Genomic DNA, 16281 nt, shown 5'->3' on the forward strand with positions numbered 1-16281 from the left:
CTAAAAGCCAGGGTTTTGTAGAACCAACCTACCAACAACTGCGCCACGAAAAAGAAAAGTGAAGATGATGACACTCATAACACTATTGCAATCGCCCTTCACAGGAAATCTTTTTATTTCACTATGAAACTAAAAATGAACTTTAATAATGTAATTGTTGATCCGGCGTCTTCGTCTAATTTGTCTATGATGATCCTATTGATACAGATGGCTGGGTTGTGTCTAATGTAGGAGGAGGTTACAGTGGAGCCAGTGTGTGTCGTCAATGTCCCCCCAGACTTTACCCAATACATACATGGCATCCATACAAAGGTTACATTTTCTTAGTCTATAGCGGCCCGCTGTGGTGCAGATTCTTTAGCGCCTGCGTGATGACCGGGAGCCCCATCACGCTCTTGGTTGAGAAAAGCCGCTCTGGCCTCTATTGGTCATTCATTGAGGGAATGTAGAAAAACGTCCGGGGTCAAGTTGGGGAGTCAAGTTTGGCAGATCGCTTGCACGGCGGGTTAGTGGTAGAAACTGAAGAATTTCTGGCTTATGTCCATGGTCAGTCGTTGTCTTACCCTGTAAAGGCGTTCTGACTGTTGGTAACGTCTTGAGCAGGGGCTGCTGCCTGGCGCAGGGAATACTGGTCGTGTCCCGTCGTATTCGGGGTGTCCGAGCCACATATGTACGTGAATGTCCAGTGCAGCCAACATGCATTTTTGCAAGATCCTGGCTTGGGTAAGTACCAGGAAAATGAAACAGTGCTGGCATCATGTGGTGAGCCTGCGTCGGCCAGGCACCAGTGAGTCTTTCATCCTAAAGGGCCATGCTGATTGAGAGGTTTTGATACTCGTCTTCCAAGCGCCGGAGCCGTCCTTGTGCAAGAAGCCTTTATGTATAGATCTGCACTCCTGACCCCTGCGTTTGAGACCCTAAGGCTTCACTAGTAGTATCCATACGCAAGCGCTTATTACGTGAAATCTCGATACTGGCCGAAGGAATGCAGGTAAGCGCTGCTCTCACAGAAGGAAGCGATGCAATCTCGCGATCGCCCAGTGTAAGAGGGACGATGCGACCTCTATGACGTTTTGGCTGATTGGGTAACTGGGTACATACCCCTGTGGGGTTTCGAACGAAGCACCCTGGCAGCGCACATAGAGCCTATTCTGATCAGTGCACTGCGCCAATCGCCCAATGTTCCTACAGACAAACAACCCCAGCAAAATCATTCATGTCTTCAATCTGGATGTGCGACAATGGACGACGACGGTGATTCCCAAAGCTTGCTTCAATCCGTGCTCGGAATATTCACTCGGAAACGACCACAAAAGTCAGCGAAGCCTCGTTCGTTGAAATCACGGCAACGGGAGGCTTGGTTACGGACAGAGTCCTTTCTGCAACACGAGGATCTTGACGGAGCCGACCTTGAAAGCGTCACAAGGACTTTGCGCGCACTCGAACAGTATGTCCAAGACGACTGCGACCGAGAGATAAGCTTTGTAAGGTTTCCAGATATACGGCATACTCCATATCCTTTTCTTGCCCGCTAATGACAATCTGCGAAAAAGAACTTCCAACGACCTGGCCTTGAGCCGTACCCAACGCTTCGTCGCATGGTCAACAATCCAACCCCCGATCCGTATGCCGAACCTACAATCTCCATCCACCCTAGAAAGCGAAGAAGAGACTGCGACGATGCCATATATCAACTTTCGAATTTGGGGCAGGAAAACAAGAAGCGTCGAGTTCTGCCCCGTGAAGAACCAAGCGATGGGTCCAATGCTGAAGAGCCCGATGCCGACTTCGCAGTGCTGATGAGGCGACATTTGGTGACATTGGACAACGCGTTGCGAAGGCATTGGGTCTGCGTTTGCCAGAAGTGCTCGGGGCTTACTGTGAGACTATCACTGCCGCAACACAAAAAGGACCTCGAGGCCGAGGCCAGCTTCGAAGTATTCTTTGGCGTGAGATCCATACCTGCGACAACATTGCAAGAAGCCAAAATCACAGTCAAGTAAGCTCTCCAGAATTTGTAGGCGTCTTCTTTTTGCTAACACCTTCCGTGCAGAGACTTGCATAACGGTACATTCAGGCGTTCGTCTGAGCCCATAATAAATCGCCCACCTGAGTTTGCCCATATATGCCAGAGCATCACAGAGTCCCTCGGTCAGCGAAACTGCTTACATTTCGCTCTAGAGGACGGAATCTTCCAGAGGCTTCGTCCGCAACCGAAAACCTTCGGTAGTGATCGAATATCTCGGACAATATCCCTGTCGGCGTTGTTCAAACGGCAGCAGGAACTGCTTCGTGGTGAATCGGTACTGCCACTCAAGGGGAAGCGGGTTTTGGCTGTTACTCTGGCTTCAGCACTCCTCCCATTCTTAGAAACACCGTGGTTGCAGTTCTCGTTCGATCATTCAAAAATTCAGTTCTTTGAGCCAATGAAGGATGGGGAACTACCAGACATAACGAAACCCTTTCTGGCACTTGAACATATTCCAACTATCTCAGCTCGCGGCAACAGATTCGAAAAGGATGCTAATGCCTCGGAGCATGCCGTTCATCCAAACGCCAGCGTGTTAGCGCTAGGCATCCTCTTATGCGAGCTTCACTACTGTTTGCCTGTGGAGCTTATGGTGGAGGCCAAAGACTCACCTGGTAAGAAGGGTGTCAATGATGATTTGTATACCTGTCTTAATAAACTCGAAAATTTGGAAGATGATGCTGGCGTTGACTATTACCTCGCGACAAAAGCATGCCTTACATGGGATTACTATCCGAATGGACAACGCGTGGACTTTGAGGATGTTAGCGTTCAGCGACTCTTCTATCAAAACGTTGTCAAACGACTTGAGGCCGTCATTTTCAAGGCGTGGGGGATGAGACTGGACGAATTGGGCTCATTGAATTCTGGACAAAATCAGTCTTGTTGGGGCTCTATCGGCCGCGACGTTGTCCGCTTGCATACAAACCAAATCGATCCCTCGAACGTGGAGAGGTCAACAAGGGCAACTCCGCACCGTTCAATGTCTGACACAGTGCCCATGAACTATTCACCACTTCAGTCAGAAGTTTTGTTATCAAAAAAAGTTCACTCCGCATGGCAAGACCAAGGATCTTCCAATGCACTTTCAAATACGAGCTTGAACTTTTTTGATGCGAGCCACCAGACGGGCTCTGAAAAAGAGTAAGGTATCTAGCATCCGCTGCAAAACTCTTGTATCACTAACAATATGTCAGAAGTCTACTCTCGGAAAGATGGATGGATAATCTGCTTTCCTCGATCTATTCTTTTGTAGATCTTGATGCCGACCTTGTCGAGCCGGTGCGAATAGCAATTTTGGATTCGGGACTAGACCCCGAAAACCCATTCCTGATCGAAGACCAACAAATGCCCAACCCAAGAATCAAGGAAGTGCGAAATTTTATAAATGGATCAGAGCCGCACGACATTCGAGACGAGATCGGACACGGCACTCATGCTCTAGGTCTCCTGCTCAAAGTTGCCCCGTGCGCTGAGATCTATGTCGCTAGAATCGCACGGCGAGAAACTCTGGATCCCAATACTTACGATGACATTGCAAAGGTAAGGCTGTAACTATATTGAGAATTGAAGCTTGGACTAAAGTATGAATTCGTCTAGGCTATCAATCACGCAGTTGAACATTGGGGAGCGGATGTTATATCAATGTCATTCGGAATTCGAGAATATCACGAGCAAATGAGCCGTGCTATCTCTAATGCTCTGAACAAGCAGACATTATTATTCGCAGCAGCATCCAATGATGGAGCGAATCTTTCTCGAGCTTTTCCAGCCCAGTATCCCGGTGTCTTTTGTATACACTCAACTGACGGAAATGGAAATCCTTCCTCCTTTAATCCTACGGCAAGCGAAACAGACGTCAACTTCAGCCTGCTTGGGGAGAGTGTCTCCTCTCATTGGCCTGCTGGTTTGAACGGACACCATCAAAGCGTCAATGTTATGTCGGGCACCTCAGTCGCAACACCCATTGCAGCTGGACTGGCCGCATCAGTCCTGTCCTTTGTTAGGCAGCAGGACCAAATGATCGCTGTAGAAAGTGATCGTTTGGGGCCATGGTTGAAGACAGACAACTCTATGGATGCAGTCTTGAAGAGTATGGTCAGGAAGAGACGGGGGGCAGGCTATGACTATATCACGCCACATGTACTTTTTGATAGCGGCTCGACGCGCGATTTTGTTTACGAAAGGATCAAAGACCTTAAGAGGAATATGTACAGATATTAGGAGAAACATGAATAGAATGTATCTAGAATCCTTTTAAACATCAGTCACTGACGCCTTGGTCGTCCTACTGCCGTCATGTAACATATTGAATTGTTTAAGCTCGAACACAATAGACGTCCCTAGATTCTGTCTCATCGATGGCAAGCTCAGCAGTCTTGATATTAGCTCCATCTACCTCCTCAACCAATACACATTCGTCATCGTCCTTCTTTCCCCCAATAGTCATGAAAGCACCCGTAGTATATTCTTGAAGCTTCAACCTTCTGCCAAATCTCAACCTTTTAACGCAAAACGCAAAGACAAACTCAGACTCGCGATTGGACTCAGTTGTCTCATCATTGCTGCTAGTCCAGTGGCCTTTCGGGCCAAAGGTTATGCCCAGCGCTGGAACATCCACACCAATATTTCCTTTGGCCGTTGTGCTTTTTGAAGTAGTGTACTTGATCTTCGCACCCTTGACAATCTTGATGCCAGTGACCATAAAGAGCTCATTGACGAGTGATAACCTCTGCCTGCGCTGCCCCAGCCAGTCTTTCACAGCCGGTGCCTTGATAGACTCTTCGACGTACGTCTGAGTCGGCTCGAACGCCAACGTCGTCAGCCTGTCAAAGGCGAACGTACTTTCTGATTTGTTGCTGTGCTCAACGTTCACCTCAGGGCCGAGGGATAGTCCACCTGTAGCTACCTGCAGGAACTGTGCGTAAACACCCAGAGATTGTCCTCTCTCATTGGAAACAGTCTTCTTCCAGTCAGTTTCCTCGGCAGGTGGGAATTCATCAGTCACGGGGACAATACAGCCTCTGTTGAGAGGGTATTGTGGCGTTGATGTGGAGTGGATTATGGACCCGAGACATAACGTGCCCGTTGGTGGTGGAGGAATGATATTGGATGTCGGACAAAGAAAATACGTTTTGGGAAAGGGCATGTTCAATACAAAATGAATGTTCGTAACCGCGTTTCACTCCCAAGCCGATTGAAGTCGTCGAGGGAGCAGATTGCGACTGTGTTGAGAGCGACTCGATTTCTAGTACTATTTCCAGCGCTCATTAGGTACGTTACAACGAATCAAGATATGCCACATCAAGTAAATCACTCTGCCTGACCTGATCCCTGACACAATCAATGGCAATCTGACGACTGAAAAAGCCGCTCAATTAACTGATCACAATCTTGGAAGGGTGTGTTGTCTCCTTGTTCTTGCATTGTTCAGAACCAACAGTCAATTGCAGACCAATTGGGGGGCAGGGAGGGTGTGGTGGGAACGGTACGGTTAGGCGCCCAGCATTACCCGGTGTGATCAGTCCCGACCCTGGCAAATTGCACTGTAGCTTGTTGGCGATGGGGGGTATGATCACTGTAGCGAGAATACTCCAGCCAGACCCCAGTACAAGAATGTTGAGGGGAGCGGGGAACGGACAGAACAAAGAACTTAGACATAGCAAAAACGCACTTTGACAAAATTTGATCCATAAGAAATCCCATAACCTTTATGTTTTGTCACAGTGCCGAATTGATAGGTGTCTTTCAACCCGTCAATTACAGCAGCCAGGCCTGTAGGCCTGTTATCTCATCAGTCACAACCTTGGTGAAGTTTTGTGAGCTGGGGTGATAACTGGATTTGCTTAACACACGACTCTTGCGACTAAATTAACACTCCTGCAGAGACTGTGACTTACTGAGCTTTCGCGCCCCCAAAAGTACTCACAAGGGCGACTTGCGCCTCAACATGGAAAGTCTACAGACTTCGGGAGAGGTCATGGAAGATGTCTTTCTACAAGACGACCTTGGACCGACTATTGCAGAGCATGCGACACAATGCCAATTTCTTTTTAACAAGTATATGGCTATGTCGAGCATCGTGCCAGATCCCACTATCATGGACGACCAGTTAGCAAGGTTCTCCCTGTGGACTTCAAATATGGACGTGTACGGACCACCCAACGTTTCATTGGACTACAGACTACGGTTCAGTCCTACGGCCGCGGATATCATACATCAGCTCCTGGAAGTCATTTGCGATACCCTGATGTCCTGTGAGTTATACTTACATCAAAATCAAATACGCCGAAAATCTAGGCTAACAAAAAGTCTAACACAGTGAAGTCGATCGACCAGCGACCACCACAAACCCCAAGCAGGAAGAGACAACGCATTTCGATACATGGTGACTCCGGGGCCACAAGAGCGAACGACGAATACTCAAGCGATTCAGATAGCGACATGGATCCAGAAGAAGGGAATATCTTGAAGATCACCGAGACAATAGGCGGAACAATGACACGGCTTTTCCGTTTATCCAACGCTGTTCGAAAATCTGCCAAAGCCAACCGAGCCCGGAAGATCGAAATGTACACAGACGACCAAGAGGCAAATAAAGCTATAGAGGAGTTGCGTCTTTACACTAAATGCTACATCGAGTTCCGATTTCCAGAAGCGCCAGAGACACTCCGTTCGGCTTTAGTTGAAGCTAATGCTCTACGACTTCGACGACTGTATTATCAGCACTCCCATCGAAGGCGAATCGATTTGAGTATTCAAAGCCCAAGACCAAGTCCAGCCGTTGTTGTACTCCCCGAAATAAGCCAGAGCACGCCGACTGTGCGGTTTGCGGCAAGCCCAATGCCAAAGCCCGCGACAATTACCAAGATGCCAGCCCCTTCTCCAGCGCCAGCAACAAATGCCACCACTGCTCAACAAACTGCGGTGGCAGCCTTCTACGCCAAATCCACGACTGAGGTTCCTCGTGCCAAGTCCGTCCTCGTCAATAACAAATTATCATTCCCTCCCATGCCGCCAACGCAACAGTGCCCCTACTGCGGTGTTATTATAGAGTTTAAGAACGTTCCAAAATCGCTGTTGTGGCAGTAAGCAAATCTTCCAATTTTGTCGTTCCGTGAAAGCATAGCTGATATCACCAAGGAACCATGTTATAGGAGATCTGGAGCCTTTTATCTGTATTTTCTCGCAATGTTTGCAAGCGTGTCACCACGGGCCAAATGCCAGCCCGCTAACATTTGAAACGTCAAAAGCCTGGTCTAGCCACATGCAAAATGCTCACGGTCAGACATGGGAGTGCAGGGCTCCATCTCACGATATTAAAATATTTGAACAAGAACTAGATTACCGACAGCATTCTATCGAAGAACACGGTGTACCTGAGGCGTACGCCGCATCCCTCAGCAACGCCGCACGGAGGCCGGTTTTGAATAAGGTGTTGGAATGCCCATTTGGAGACGATTTCCAACCCCCTGAAAAGGCAGGATCTAGTATCGTCTTCTCAACTGAGGCTCTCCAGGCACATGTCGCTGGCCACATGAAGGAGATTGCTCTTCTTACACTGCAGAAGCTACCCACCGATGGTGACGAGAACGTGGAGAACGTTGACAGCGACCAACCATTGGAGGATGACGGCACCACCGGGCCATACGGTATTACACGTTCATCCATGTGCAGCATACTTGATGACGAATCATTCGTTTTCCAAGATGACGATGATGTTACAGATAACAACGTGGAGCACCGCGAAGAACAAATCAGTGAAGGTGTGACAAAGCTCAATCTAGAGGACAAAGACAATCTGGGAATTACCAGGCTTCGCCACGCGGTGCACGCCGGAGAGTTAGAGCTGATTGGAAGCTTGATCCAGAGCGGTATGGATGTGAATTCCAAGGACGAAAATGGACAAACAGCCCTACACTACGCCGCGGAGAGGGGTTTGATCGAGTGTATAAAAGTCTTGGTTGACCACGGTGCCAATTTTCGTATCACTGACGACTCTGGATTTTCACCGACCCTGTGGGCTGTAATCACTGGGCAAGACTATACGGTTGATAAATTGTTGCTCAACACCAGCGAGCTGAGGACCAATGAGGAGATCAACGATGCACTGACCTGGGCAGCCCGACTGGGAAGGACCGGGATTATTAGGGCGGCTGCTCCTAACCTCGAATTCCTGTATGGTGATCAGCTGCAGGAAGCGGCAGCTTCTGGTCACATCTCTATTGTTACGATGCTTCTCGACCATGGTCATGATCCGAACCGTCGTGACCGCGATGGTTGGTCTGCGATACATTATGCGGCAGAAGAGGGTTACCTGGAGATTGTAAGGTTACTGGTGAAAGCGGGTGCTGACCTCAATGCTGTCAGCTCTTACGGTACGTCAGCATTACATTGTGCTGCGAATGGAGGGCATTCGTCGATTGTGAGCTTGATTCTGCAGATGGGTCAAGTCAACATATTTAAGTCAACATGTCACGGTTGGACTGCATTACACCATGCAGCCTATATGGGTCACTCTCATATCGTTCGGCTCCTCTTAGAGTACGATTTAACCATGGAGTCGCAGCAAGATAACCACGGTTGGTCAGCTCTACATCTGGCCGTACTTCGTCGAGATCTAGCTACCATCCGTATCCTGCTCGATGCCGAGCAACCGATGCTACTCGACGAAAGCGGTCTTACTGCAGAAGACTGGCTGTATCGCTGGCGGAGAGTTCCCCTGCAGAAGGCTAAGGGTGACTTGGCGTTCAGCAAGTCGCGCTGCTGCCGGGCTGTGACAGGCCTTCGCCAAGCTGTTACCGTAGGCAGTGTCCCTTTGCTCGAACTTCTGATCAAGTCGGGTCACGATATTAACGGTACAGACTCTGGAAACAGAACTGCCCTTTACGAAGCTGCCAGGAAGTCCATGCTTCCCATTATAGATTTGCTTATTGCATGCGGGGCAGATCCAAACATTCTACCCGTGGGGCGGATTGACTGGGACGAATTCGTCCCGCTTCATTCAGTTCTGCTACGGCTCTCTTCAGCTGGGTATAAGAAGCTTGAGGTCGATGATGAGACGGAGGATGACATTCGCCAGGAGTTTCAATTACGAAAACAACGGTCTGTGCCGGACCAATCAGCCGTATCTCTAACAGGAGAGTCAGCTTCGCCAGAGCTAGGACAACCTGTTTCGCAGACAATGTACAGTGGTCCAGGACCGTCAACATATGTTTCGAATACACTGGCACCCTCGACGGCGCCTACACAGCAAACAAATGACAATAAGCGCAAGGCTAGATCAAGTCGAGTGGACTGGTGGAAGCGGCTCATAGGCAGGAAATAATTTCCTGAGTCCTCAAGGGAGGCAGGCAGGAGGGATATCAAGGTCTTTAATAAGGCATACTCAGTCATAACAGTAACTTTCTTTCAGTATATGGCAGGAGGAAATGAAATAGACTCTAGCGCCCAAGCCTCCATTCTTATCGTCTTAGGCCGACATGTCTAATACTGGAAACTACTCTTTATCTTTGGGCATGTGATAACTCACGCTATACTTCAGCAGCCGCTCAGCAGTACAGGTTTATGGGACATGGAATCCGCAAAAGTGCAGTCAACAAATCAACACTTTTTACTTCTCCGGCGATACCGTGGTAAATGGCTACAAGATGAAAAGATATATATGGCCGCAACTGCTAAGCCGGACTTGGCCACCAGAAGCTCTATAATCTACAATCCCAGACCTCAGAGAGGTGAACAAGTGAGATTTGCGCGAGCATAATCATAAGCGTCGAGATATCCTAGCAGCTGAACCACAGCAGCACATACCACCAACATATGAAAGATTGCATGAGAACCGCAGAAGTCGAATTTACCAGGGTAACGACTCTCGGGATATCTGGTCTTTAAAAGAAAGTATGTCAGGGATGATATATTTTTTTTGCGGAGTTGTAAGACTTACTGCATAGAATGACACTCCAGATAGAAGGCAGGCTGCCTTCCCTAGAGTATAGGGAAGGGCTTTTGTCATCATCTGCGACACTCCAAAGTTGATGAGTCCGTGGACTAAGGGGGCAACGCCACATAGCCCTGTCGCTACAAACATTAACGCTCGGAATAGGCGATACTTTGCACCCTGAAACTTTGGGTGAAGTGTCGTAAGAATGGTCAACGTCCCGAAAAGTCCAATCTATCGGCCGAGTTGAAGAGTGTTAGAAACTTGATGTAAAGAGCAACAAACTCTATTTATGACATTGACTAACCATAGACCAGTAGGTATTTCGTGGCAAAGGCTCACACCAGAAGACCATGTATATCCCCAAGACAAGATCACCCAGGATGAATATTACTACACCTAGCATATCCATTCGGAGGCAAAGATGTTCCACGTGTTGCGAATGGTTCATCAGGGTGTGATATATCGCCGATAAGGACAGACAGGTAACAGCCGATAACATGAAGATGGAAAAAGCGATAAAGTCAGCAGTAGTAACGTTAGAATATCTGCTAGTAAGATATTGCTGAATGTACCACTCTCCAAGGAAGAAGATAACCGCTGGAATCAGATGGGAATAGATATTGACGGATTCATTGTGCAGGTACGACCAGCTGCAGAATGAAGTGTGAACCGAGCCTGAGATAGGTCTGTAACCATGATGAACCCACTTGTTGGACTCGATTCGAAACCATTCCGGCATTTGATCGAATGAGAGAAGAACTGGACGTCCTTTTCCGGCCTTGGCTGCGGTGTCTTCCATGGATTCTATTCCTTGTCTCTCGTGCGTCTTGGACAGCTGAGGGGGGGAAGCCCGTAGACGGGGAGCAGATGTCATCTCTTTTTCTGACAATGTTTCAAATGATATCCGGACTTTGAGAATGAGTAAAAATGTAAAGTGAGGAAAGAAGAACTTCATTCTGCTTTATTTCTTGCGCAGCTGCTCTTTTCCCAATCATTTTTGCTAAGCGCCGGGGCAGGTCCCACACTTTCCTTGCTTATTACTGCCTGTCCGTATGTGACGAAACATACAGGAGGAGCCAAGTACAGTGGGGGTATCAAGCCCGGGGTGTCCAGCTCAAGACGAGTATGGAGAATATCCGAAACTCTGACCTGCAGCAACCCTGCTTCCCCGGCGGGCCCCGGTCCAGCGGGCAACACGACGGGAGGGCGTGGATGATCAAAGCAAGTCGCTACACGCCCATTACATGGGTGAGGGAGAGAACAACGATAGAGAGAGCCTGACTGTTTTCTCAGCTGTTGGTTGCTATACACTTTATTTAATTAACCGCTTTGCTCTCCATAACGATGCGCTCAATTTCCGGGTGAAAGACCTGGCGCAGGCTGTTTCGCCATATCTCACAAACCCCTTCGGCACCAATTCCTTAATTTACATCCGGAACAGATATGGCGTCCCATGGCAATTACACAGTTGGCTGGGTTTGTGCGCTCCCCATAGAGGCCGCCGCAGCCAAAGCAGCACTTGATCGTGTCCATGACAATCTGTCTCAGGAGCAGAACCCAGGCGACAGTAATAGCTATATATTGGGGAGTCTTCGAGGTCACAATGTTGTTGTGGCATACCCTAATTCCAAGTTGTCCGTTACCACGTCGCTGGCTGACGTGGTGGAACAATTGCATGCAAGCTACACATCTATCCGATTTCACCTAATGGTAGGCATTGCCGGAGGAGCCCCCAATACGAAGGAGGATATTCGTCTTGGTGATGTTGTTGTCAGCAAGTCGACAACTGGCCGGCCAGGTATCATACAATTCGATGAGAATGGGGACAGGACGAAAGATCAGTTAGATCGCAGCAGAGTACCAACACCGGTGCTTCTCGCAGCTGCTGGAAAGGCTGAAACAGCAGCTATCTTTGACGAAAGCAAGATGCGCCTATACATCTCCGAGATCACGATGACGGACCCCAGCACCTTTGTATGCCCCGGGCTAGAGCAAGACGTCCTCTTCGAGTCAAACTATGATCATGTTACGACCGAATCTGGAGGAGATAGTTGTAGCCATTGCGACCTGGCCAAGGTCCAATCTCGACAGCATCGTGAAGCAGCGGGACCCATTGTTCATCAGGGTCTCATGGCCTCCAGTCACCATTTAAGGCATCACACAGCGACTCGAGACAGGTTGGCACACGACCACGGTATTCTTTGTTTTGACACGGATGTGCCTGAGCTGAGAGACGCAGCCCAGTATTTGATTATTCGAGGAATTTGCGACTACTCAGACTCTCACAAGTCCAAGATATGGCATGCCTACGCCGCAGCGGCTTCTGCAGCGTATGCAAAAGAGGTCATTTCCTTCATACCCACCGTGTCCAAGACAATACCACTGGCTACAAGCTCATACACTGAGGCCGCGCCTGTTCTTGATGCTTTGCTTCTGACGAGACCTGAGGTTGATCGAAAGTCCCTCATAGCATTGAAAGGTCGAAGGGTTGACGGCACCTGCGAATGGCTGACGCAACATCCGCATTATCAAGAGTGGCTGAAAGATGAGAATCACTCCCTGCTGTGGGTTTCGGGTGGGCCAGGAAAAGGGAAGACCATGTTGGCTATTTACATCACAGAAATGCTGCAGCCAATGGTCGGTGCCGGCGATAACGTTCTCCTCTACTACTTCTGCAGCAACCGCGACAAGAATCGAAACACTGCACTAACCATCATGCGTGGCATCCTTCACCAGTGGGTCGGCCTCCGTCCGCAACTGGCCAAGTTTATCAAGAGCTCGTTCGAAGGGACTGAGACAACCAAATATACCACTTCCAATTTTCTCTCGCTGTGGAGAGTCTTCTTGACGCTACTTCAGCAAAGTACGTCTTCTCAAGTAGTCTGTGTTCTGGACGGTCTGGATGAATGCGAGAGGGAATCACTCAAACAGCTCCTCGATGCTGTTAGCAACTACTTGTCTCAGGCAGGAAAAAGGTCAGGGCCGCAGTTGAAAGTCATCATCCTCTCTCGACCTCGACCAGCTGTTTTAGAAAGCAAACTCAGCCAGTATCGGCAGATCCAGCTGGATGCATCCGCCACGGCAACTTATCATGACGTTGAGAGATACATATTTGCCAAGGTCGCTGAATTGGCATCCGAGCAAGACCTTTCCGAAAATATGGTTGCTCAAATTCAGAAGACTTTGCTGGCTGGTGCTGACGGGACCTTTCTGTGGGTGGGGTTTGTTGTCAACGAACTTCGAGGCGGAAGCTGGAGCGAAATTGGTGAAGTTCTCCGTCATGTCCCTAAAGGTCTGGGTGGAATCTACCAGCGACTTCTCCAGCAGGTCGTTGATAAAGAGGCCTTGGTCCCCATTCTTCCATGGGTCGTTCTCGCCGCGCGGCCCCTCACATTGGAAGAATTGACCGTGGCTGCTGGGATCACAGCTTCTGGTACTATTCCAGCAACGCAAGTGACCAAGCATCGGCTCAGGCTCAGTGGGCTACTCGTCAAGATCGAAGGAGATGTAGTAAATCTGGTTCATGAGTCGGCCAAAGAGTTCTTCCAAAGCGACCAAGTCGATATTCAAGGGATCAACATGTTTCGAATGAATCAAAACACCCACAAGAGTCTCATGCATACCTGTTTAACCCACATTGAACGGCGATACGGAAATCCAAGAAGCGACCATGAACCATCCAGCAATGATTCCTTCTTATCTTATGCCAGTCAGTACTGGCCAGTTCACTTTCATCACGCCATTCATGTCATCGATAAACAGTCCGAGTTTTCGCGTCCTTTCTTCCAAGTTGATTCTCCGATACGAGAAGAATGGTGGAAGTTATACTGGGAACAGGAGAAAAACGGCGGAAGCCCGCCCTCTTTCACCCTCTTGCATCTGGCGGCATACTTTGGCAACATACCATGGGCGAAGCTATTGATCCATGACCATGCTCGCCTTGTTGCGCGAAAGGACAACTACGGCCGCACGCCTCTATCTTGGGCCGTGAACCAAGGGCACCGAGATATGGTGGAACTACTACTCGACCACGGTGCACGTGTCAATTACAAAGATCGAAGCATGTTGACGCCGCTCCACATCGCGGTAACCGGACAGCATAAGGGCCTCGTATCAATTCTACTCGAACATGGCGCTAATCTCGAGGCCAAGGCGGAACATGGCGACACTGATACCCCGCTGATGAGAGCTATTCTTGCCGATTCTACAGAAATGACGCAGGAGTTACTTGAACGCGGAGCACGCGTCGACAAATTGCCAGCCCTTTTGGGAGTTGCTTCATTGAAGGGCCATAAGGACCCGATGGACGAGCGCGTGAAGGAGCTACTTGGGTTCCAGGACCAGGTCTTTCTTGCACGCTTCAAGCGTTCATCGCGATATGTCGATATGGTCATGAAAAGCCTAGGCTTTTCCCTCCGCCTTCCCCTCGCTTTGGAACTGATGTCCCTTTATCTCAAGTTCGTTGCGTTGAACCGCTGGGACAGTCTTTCTGTGTTACAGGAGCTCGTCCAAGAGAACAAGCAGGACGAACTGCGAGAATGGGCGAGATTGTATCATGTATTCTTCTTGGAGATCATCGCCGCTAGAAACCCCAAAAAGCTAAAAGCCATGGGCGACTTGGCAACACAAATCTTACAGAGGGTCGCGCCCAAGGACCTTCAGGCATTGCTAGCCATCACAACCTTCACAGGCATGCAAACAAAGCTTGCGGCTATCACACAAGGGTGGAAAGAAGGCGACATCGTCACTGCTGCGGCAATTTCAGACTGGGCTTCCATTGCCTGTGACAGAGACGCGTTGGAATTCTTCCATTTTGGCATTAGGGAGTTCTTGAGTGACTTTGATGACTGTGTTCGGAATGGGAACGCAGAAGAGGCCGTATTTCGAACGACGGCACTAATGACGAGCCACTTCGCTCTGGTGGACAAAAATGAGCATGGGCCGATCGAATATTTCTCTCGGGTTGTGGCAGAGTTTTTCGAAGGATATATCGCCAGCGGTCATGACGTTGAATTATTCAGCCATATGAATCAGGCTTTCGCCATCGAGCTAACCGCCATCAGTGAAACTCGCGACTCTGCGAGATTGCGCGTCTTGCTCACCACTGTTGTGCAGTTCGCCCAGAAAGCCCACGAGAAAGGTCAGGACCGTTTTCTCGATGTACCCTCAGCAGCATGCTTGATCCTGTGCCAGGAGAACGCCAGTAACCACGAGTGGCTAATTAGCGAAGCTATACCGGAGGTAATAACCTCCTTGATAGCGAAGGAATCTCCTGGATTACTGCGGAAGCGGGCGTGCAAGACTTTTGTGGAGTGTTTGGTTATTGGGAAACAATATGGCTTGGCACTACTCAAGGGGGCACATAGGCAAAATGTCGAACAGCATCTACAGTGCTTGCCGGAGGTCGGACAGATGATGAATCGTATTTTACGCTCGTAAGTAGTGCGCAATTCGTGCCTAAGATGTGGCAGATTCAAATTGGGGGATTGTTAAGCTTGTGATTTTGGTTGAATACTACGTTAGCATTCAAGATACGTTTCAGATTTTGTGTTATAGTAACTGCGTATACATTCTTAGCATATGGGTACATATTTACATAGGTATTCCTAGCAGATGATTATGAGTTTTTTCGACAAACACTAGGTATGCAAAAGGGTTAGATTATCCTGTAGTTAGGCACGTCAATTTTAGTTATCAGCAGCAAATCTTTATCTCAACTTGGCGAGATACAACCATTGAGCTCGGGTTCGGTATTAGTTCACCGGATAATACGAGCATGGACATGCAGTGTACCGTAATCGAAAGATACCATCGGCTATAATCATCGATCAACACTATACCTTTATCATCAATATGACAATTAAGTTCAATGACTACTGCCCAAGCTTGGCCTCACAAGTACCAACTAAGAGTTCATGAAATATCATGGTATCGAATCCTCAAATCCTTCTGGCTTACATCACTATTCAACCAGCCTATCCGAAAGATCCAACTGGTCCCAATCCCATTTCCAAGACTTGATCTTACCTCCGGATCCTTCTGCATCAGCACTAGTCAGGTTTGATCATGAGAAGTAATACGCACTCGGTTTCGGCAGATTCCTTTCCCTCTTGAAGGGCGGTTATATGGGATTTTGTGCTTATCCCGTAGGATCCTACGGAACTAGTGCTTATTTCCACCAACTCCCTCGGACTTGTTAGAAGTAAGCTGATTCGCTTATAGACCGATCTACGTATAATGCAATGTGGGATAGCTGTGGAATTAATAATCCTTCTATACCTCTCTCAGAGTAGCCCAGTGTATCCCATATATA

At 48.7% G+C, this 16281-nt stretch overlaps 5 protein-coding genes across 5 annotated transcripts; 3 read left to right on the plus strand and 2 right to left on the minus strand.

The window, feature by feature from the left end:
* The first annotated feature begins 1208 nt into the window (after positions 1-1208).
* B0J16DRAFT_88255 (uncharacterized protein) lies at positions 1209-4305 on the plus strand. The gene is made up of 5 exons (XM_046134625.1): positions 1209-1484; positions 1554-1999; positions 2054-3172; positions 3226-3571; positions 3629-4305. The coding sequence occupies exons 1-5, from the start codon at positions 1242-1244 to the stop codon at positions 4250-4252; spliced, it is 2778 nt and encodes a 925-aa protein (XP_045984053.1). The 5' UTR covers positions 1209-1241; the 3' UTR covers positions 4253-4305.
* An 18-nt stretch (positions 4306-4323) lies between these two features.
* On the minus strand, positions 4324-5248 carry B0J16DRAFT_336491 (uncharacterized protein). Its single transcript, XM_046127233.1, has one exon. The coding sequence runs from the start codon at positions 5175-5177 to the stop codon at positions 4347-4349; it is 831 nt and encodes a 276-aa protein (XP_045984054.1). The 5' UTR covers positions 5178-5248; the 3' UTR covers positions 4324-4346.
* Positions 5249-8813: 3565 nt separating this feature from the next.
* Positions 8814-9521, plus strand: B0J16DRAFT_336495 (uncharacterized protein). The gene is made up of 2 exons (XM_046127234.1): positions 8814-8831; positions 8893-9521. The coding sequence occupies exon 2, from the start codon at positions 8937-8939 to the stop codon at positions 9354-9356; it is 420 nt and encodes a 139-aa protein (XP_045984055.1). The 5' UTR covers positions 8814-8831; positions 8893-8936; the 3' UTR covers positions 9357-9521.
* Positions 9522-9647: 126 nt separating this feature from the next.
* B0J16DRAFT_336497 (hemolysin-III family protein) lies at positions 9648-10907 on the minus strand. Its single transcript, XM_046127235.1, has 3 exons — positions 10273-10907; positions 9972-10199; positions 9648-9913 (listed from the first exon to the last, which is right to left on the minus strand). Exons 1-3 carry the CDS (start codon positions 10840-10842, stop codon positions 9755-9757), a joined length of 957 nt encoding a protein of 318 aa, XP_045984056.1. The 5' UTR covers positions 10843-10907; the 3' UTR covers positions 9648-9754.
* Positions 10908-11347: 440 nt separating this feature from the next.
* B0J16DRAFT_396384 (ankyrin repeat protein) lies at positions 11348-15469 on the plus strand. Its single transcript, XM_046132268.1, has one exon. It carries the CDS (start codon positions 11412-11414, stop codon positions 15405-15407), a length of 3996 nt encoding a protein of 1331 aa, XP_045984057.1. The 5' UTR covers positions 11348-11411; the 3' UTR covers positions 15408-15469.
* The last annotated feature ends 812 nt before the right edge of the window (positions 15470-16281 follow it).

Source organism: Fusarium flagelliforme, assembly GCF_020744385.1.
Source record: "Fusarium flagelliforme strain FIESC 12 MPI-CAGE-AA-0113 chromosome Unknown B0J16scaffold_3, whole genome shotgun sequence".
In the NCBI taxonomy this organism is placed as follows: Eukaryota; Fungi; Ascomycota; class Sordariomycetes; order Hypocreales; family Nectriaceae; genus Fusarium; species Fusarium flagelliforme.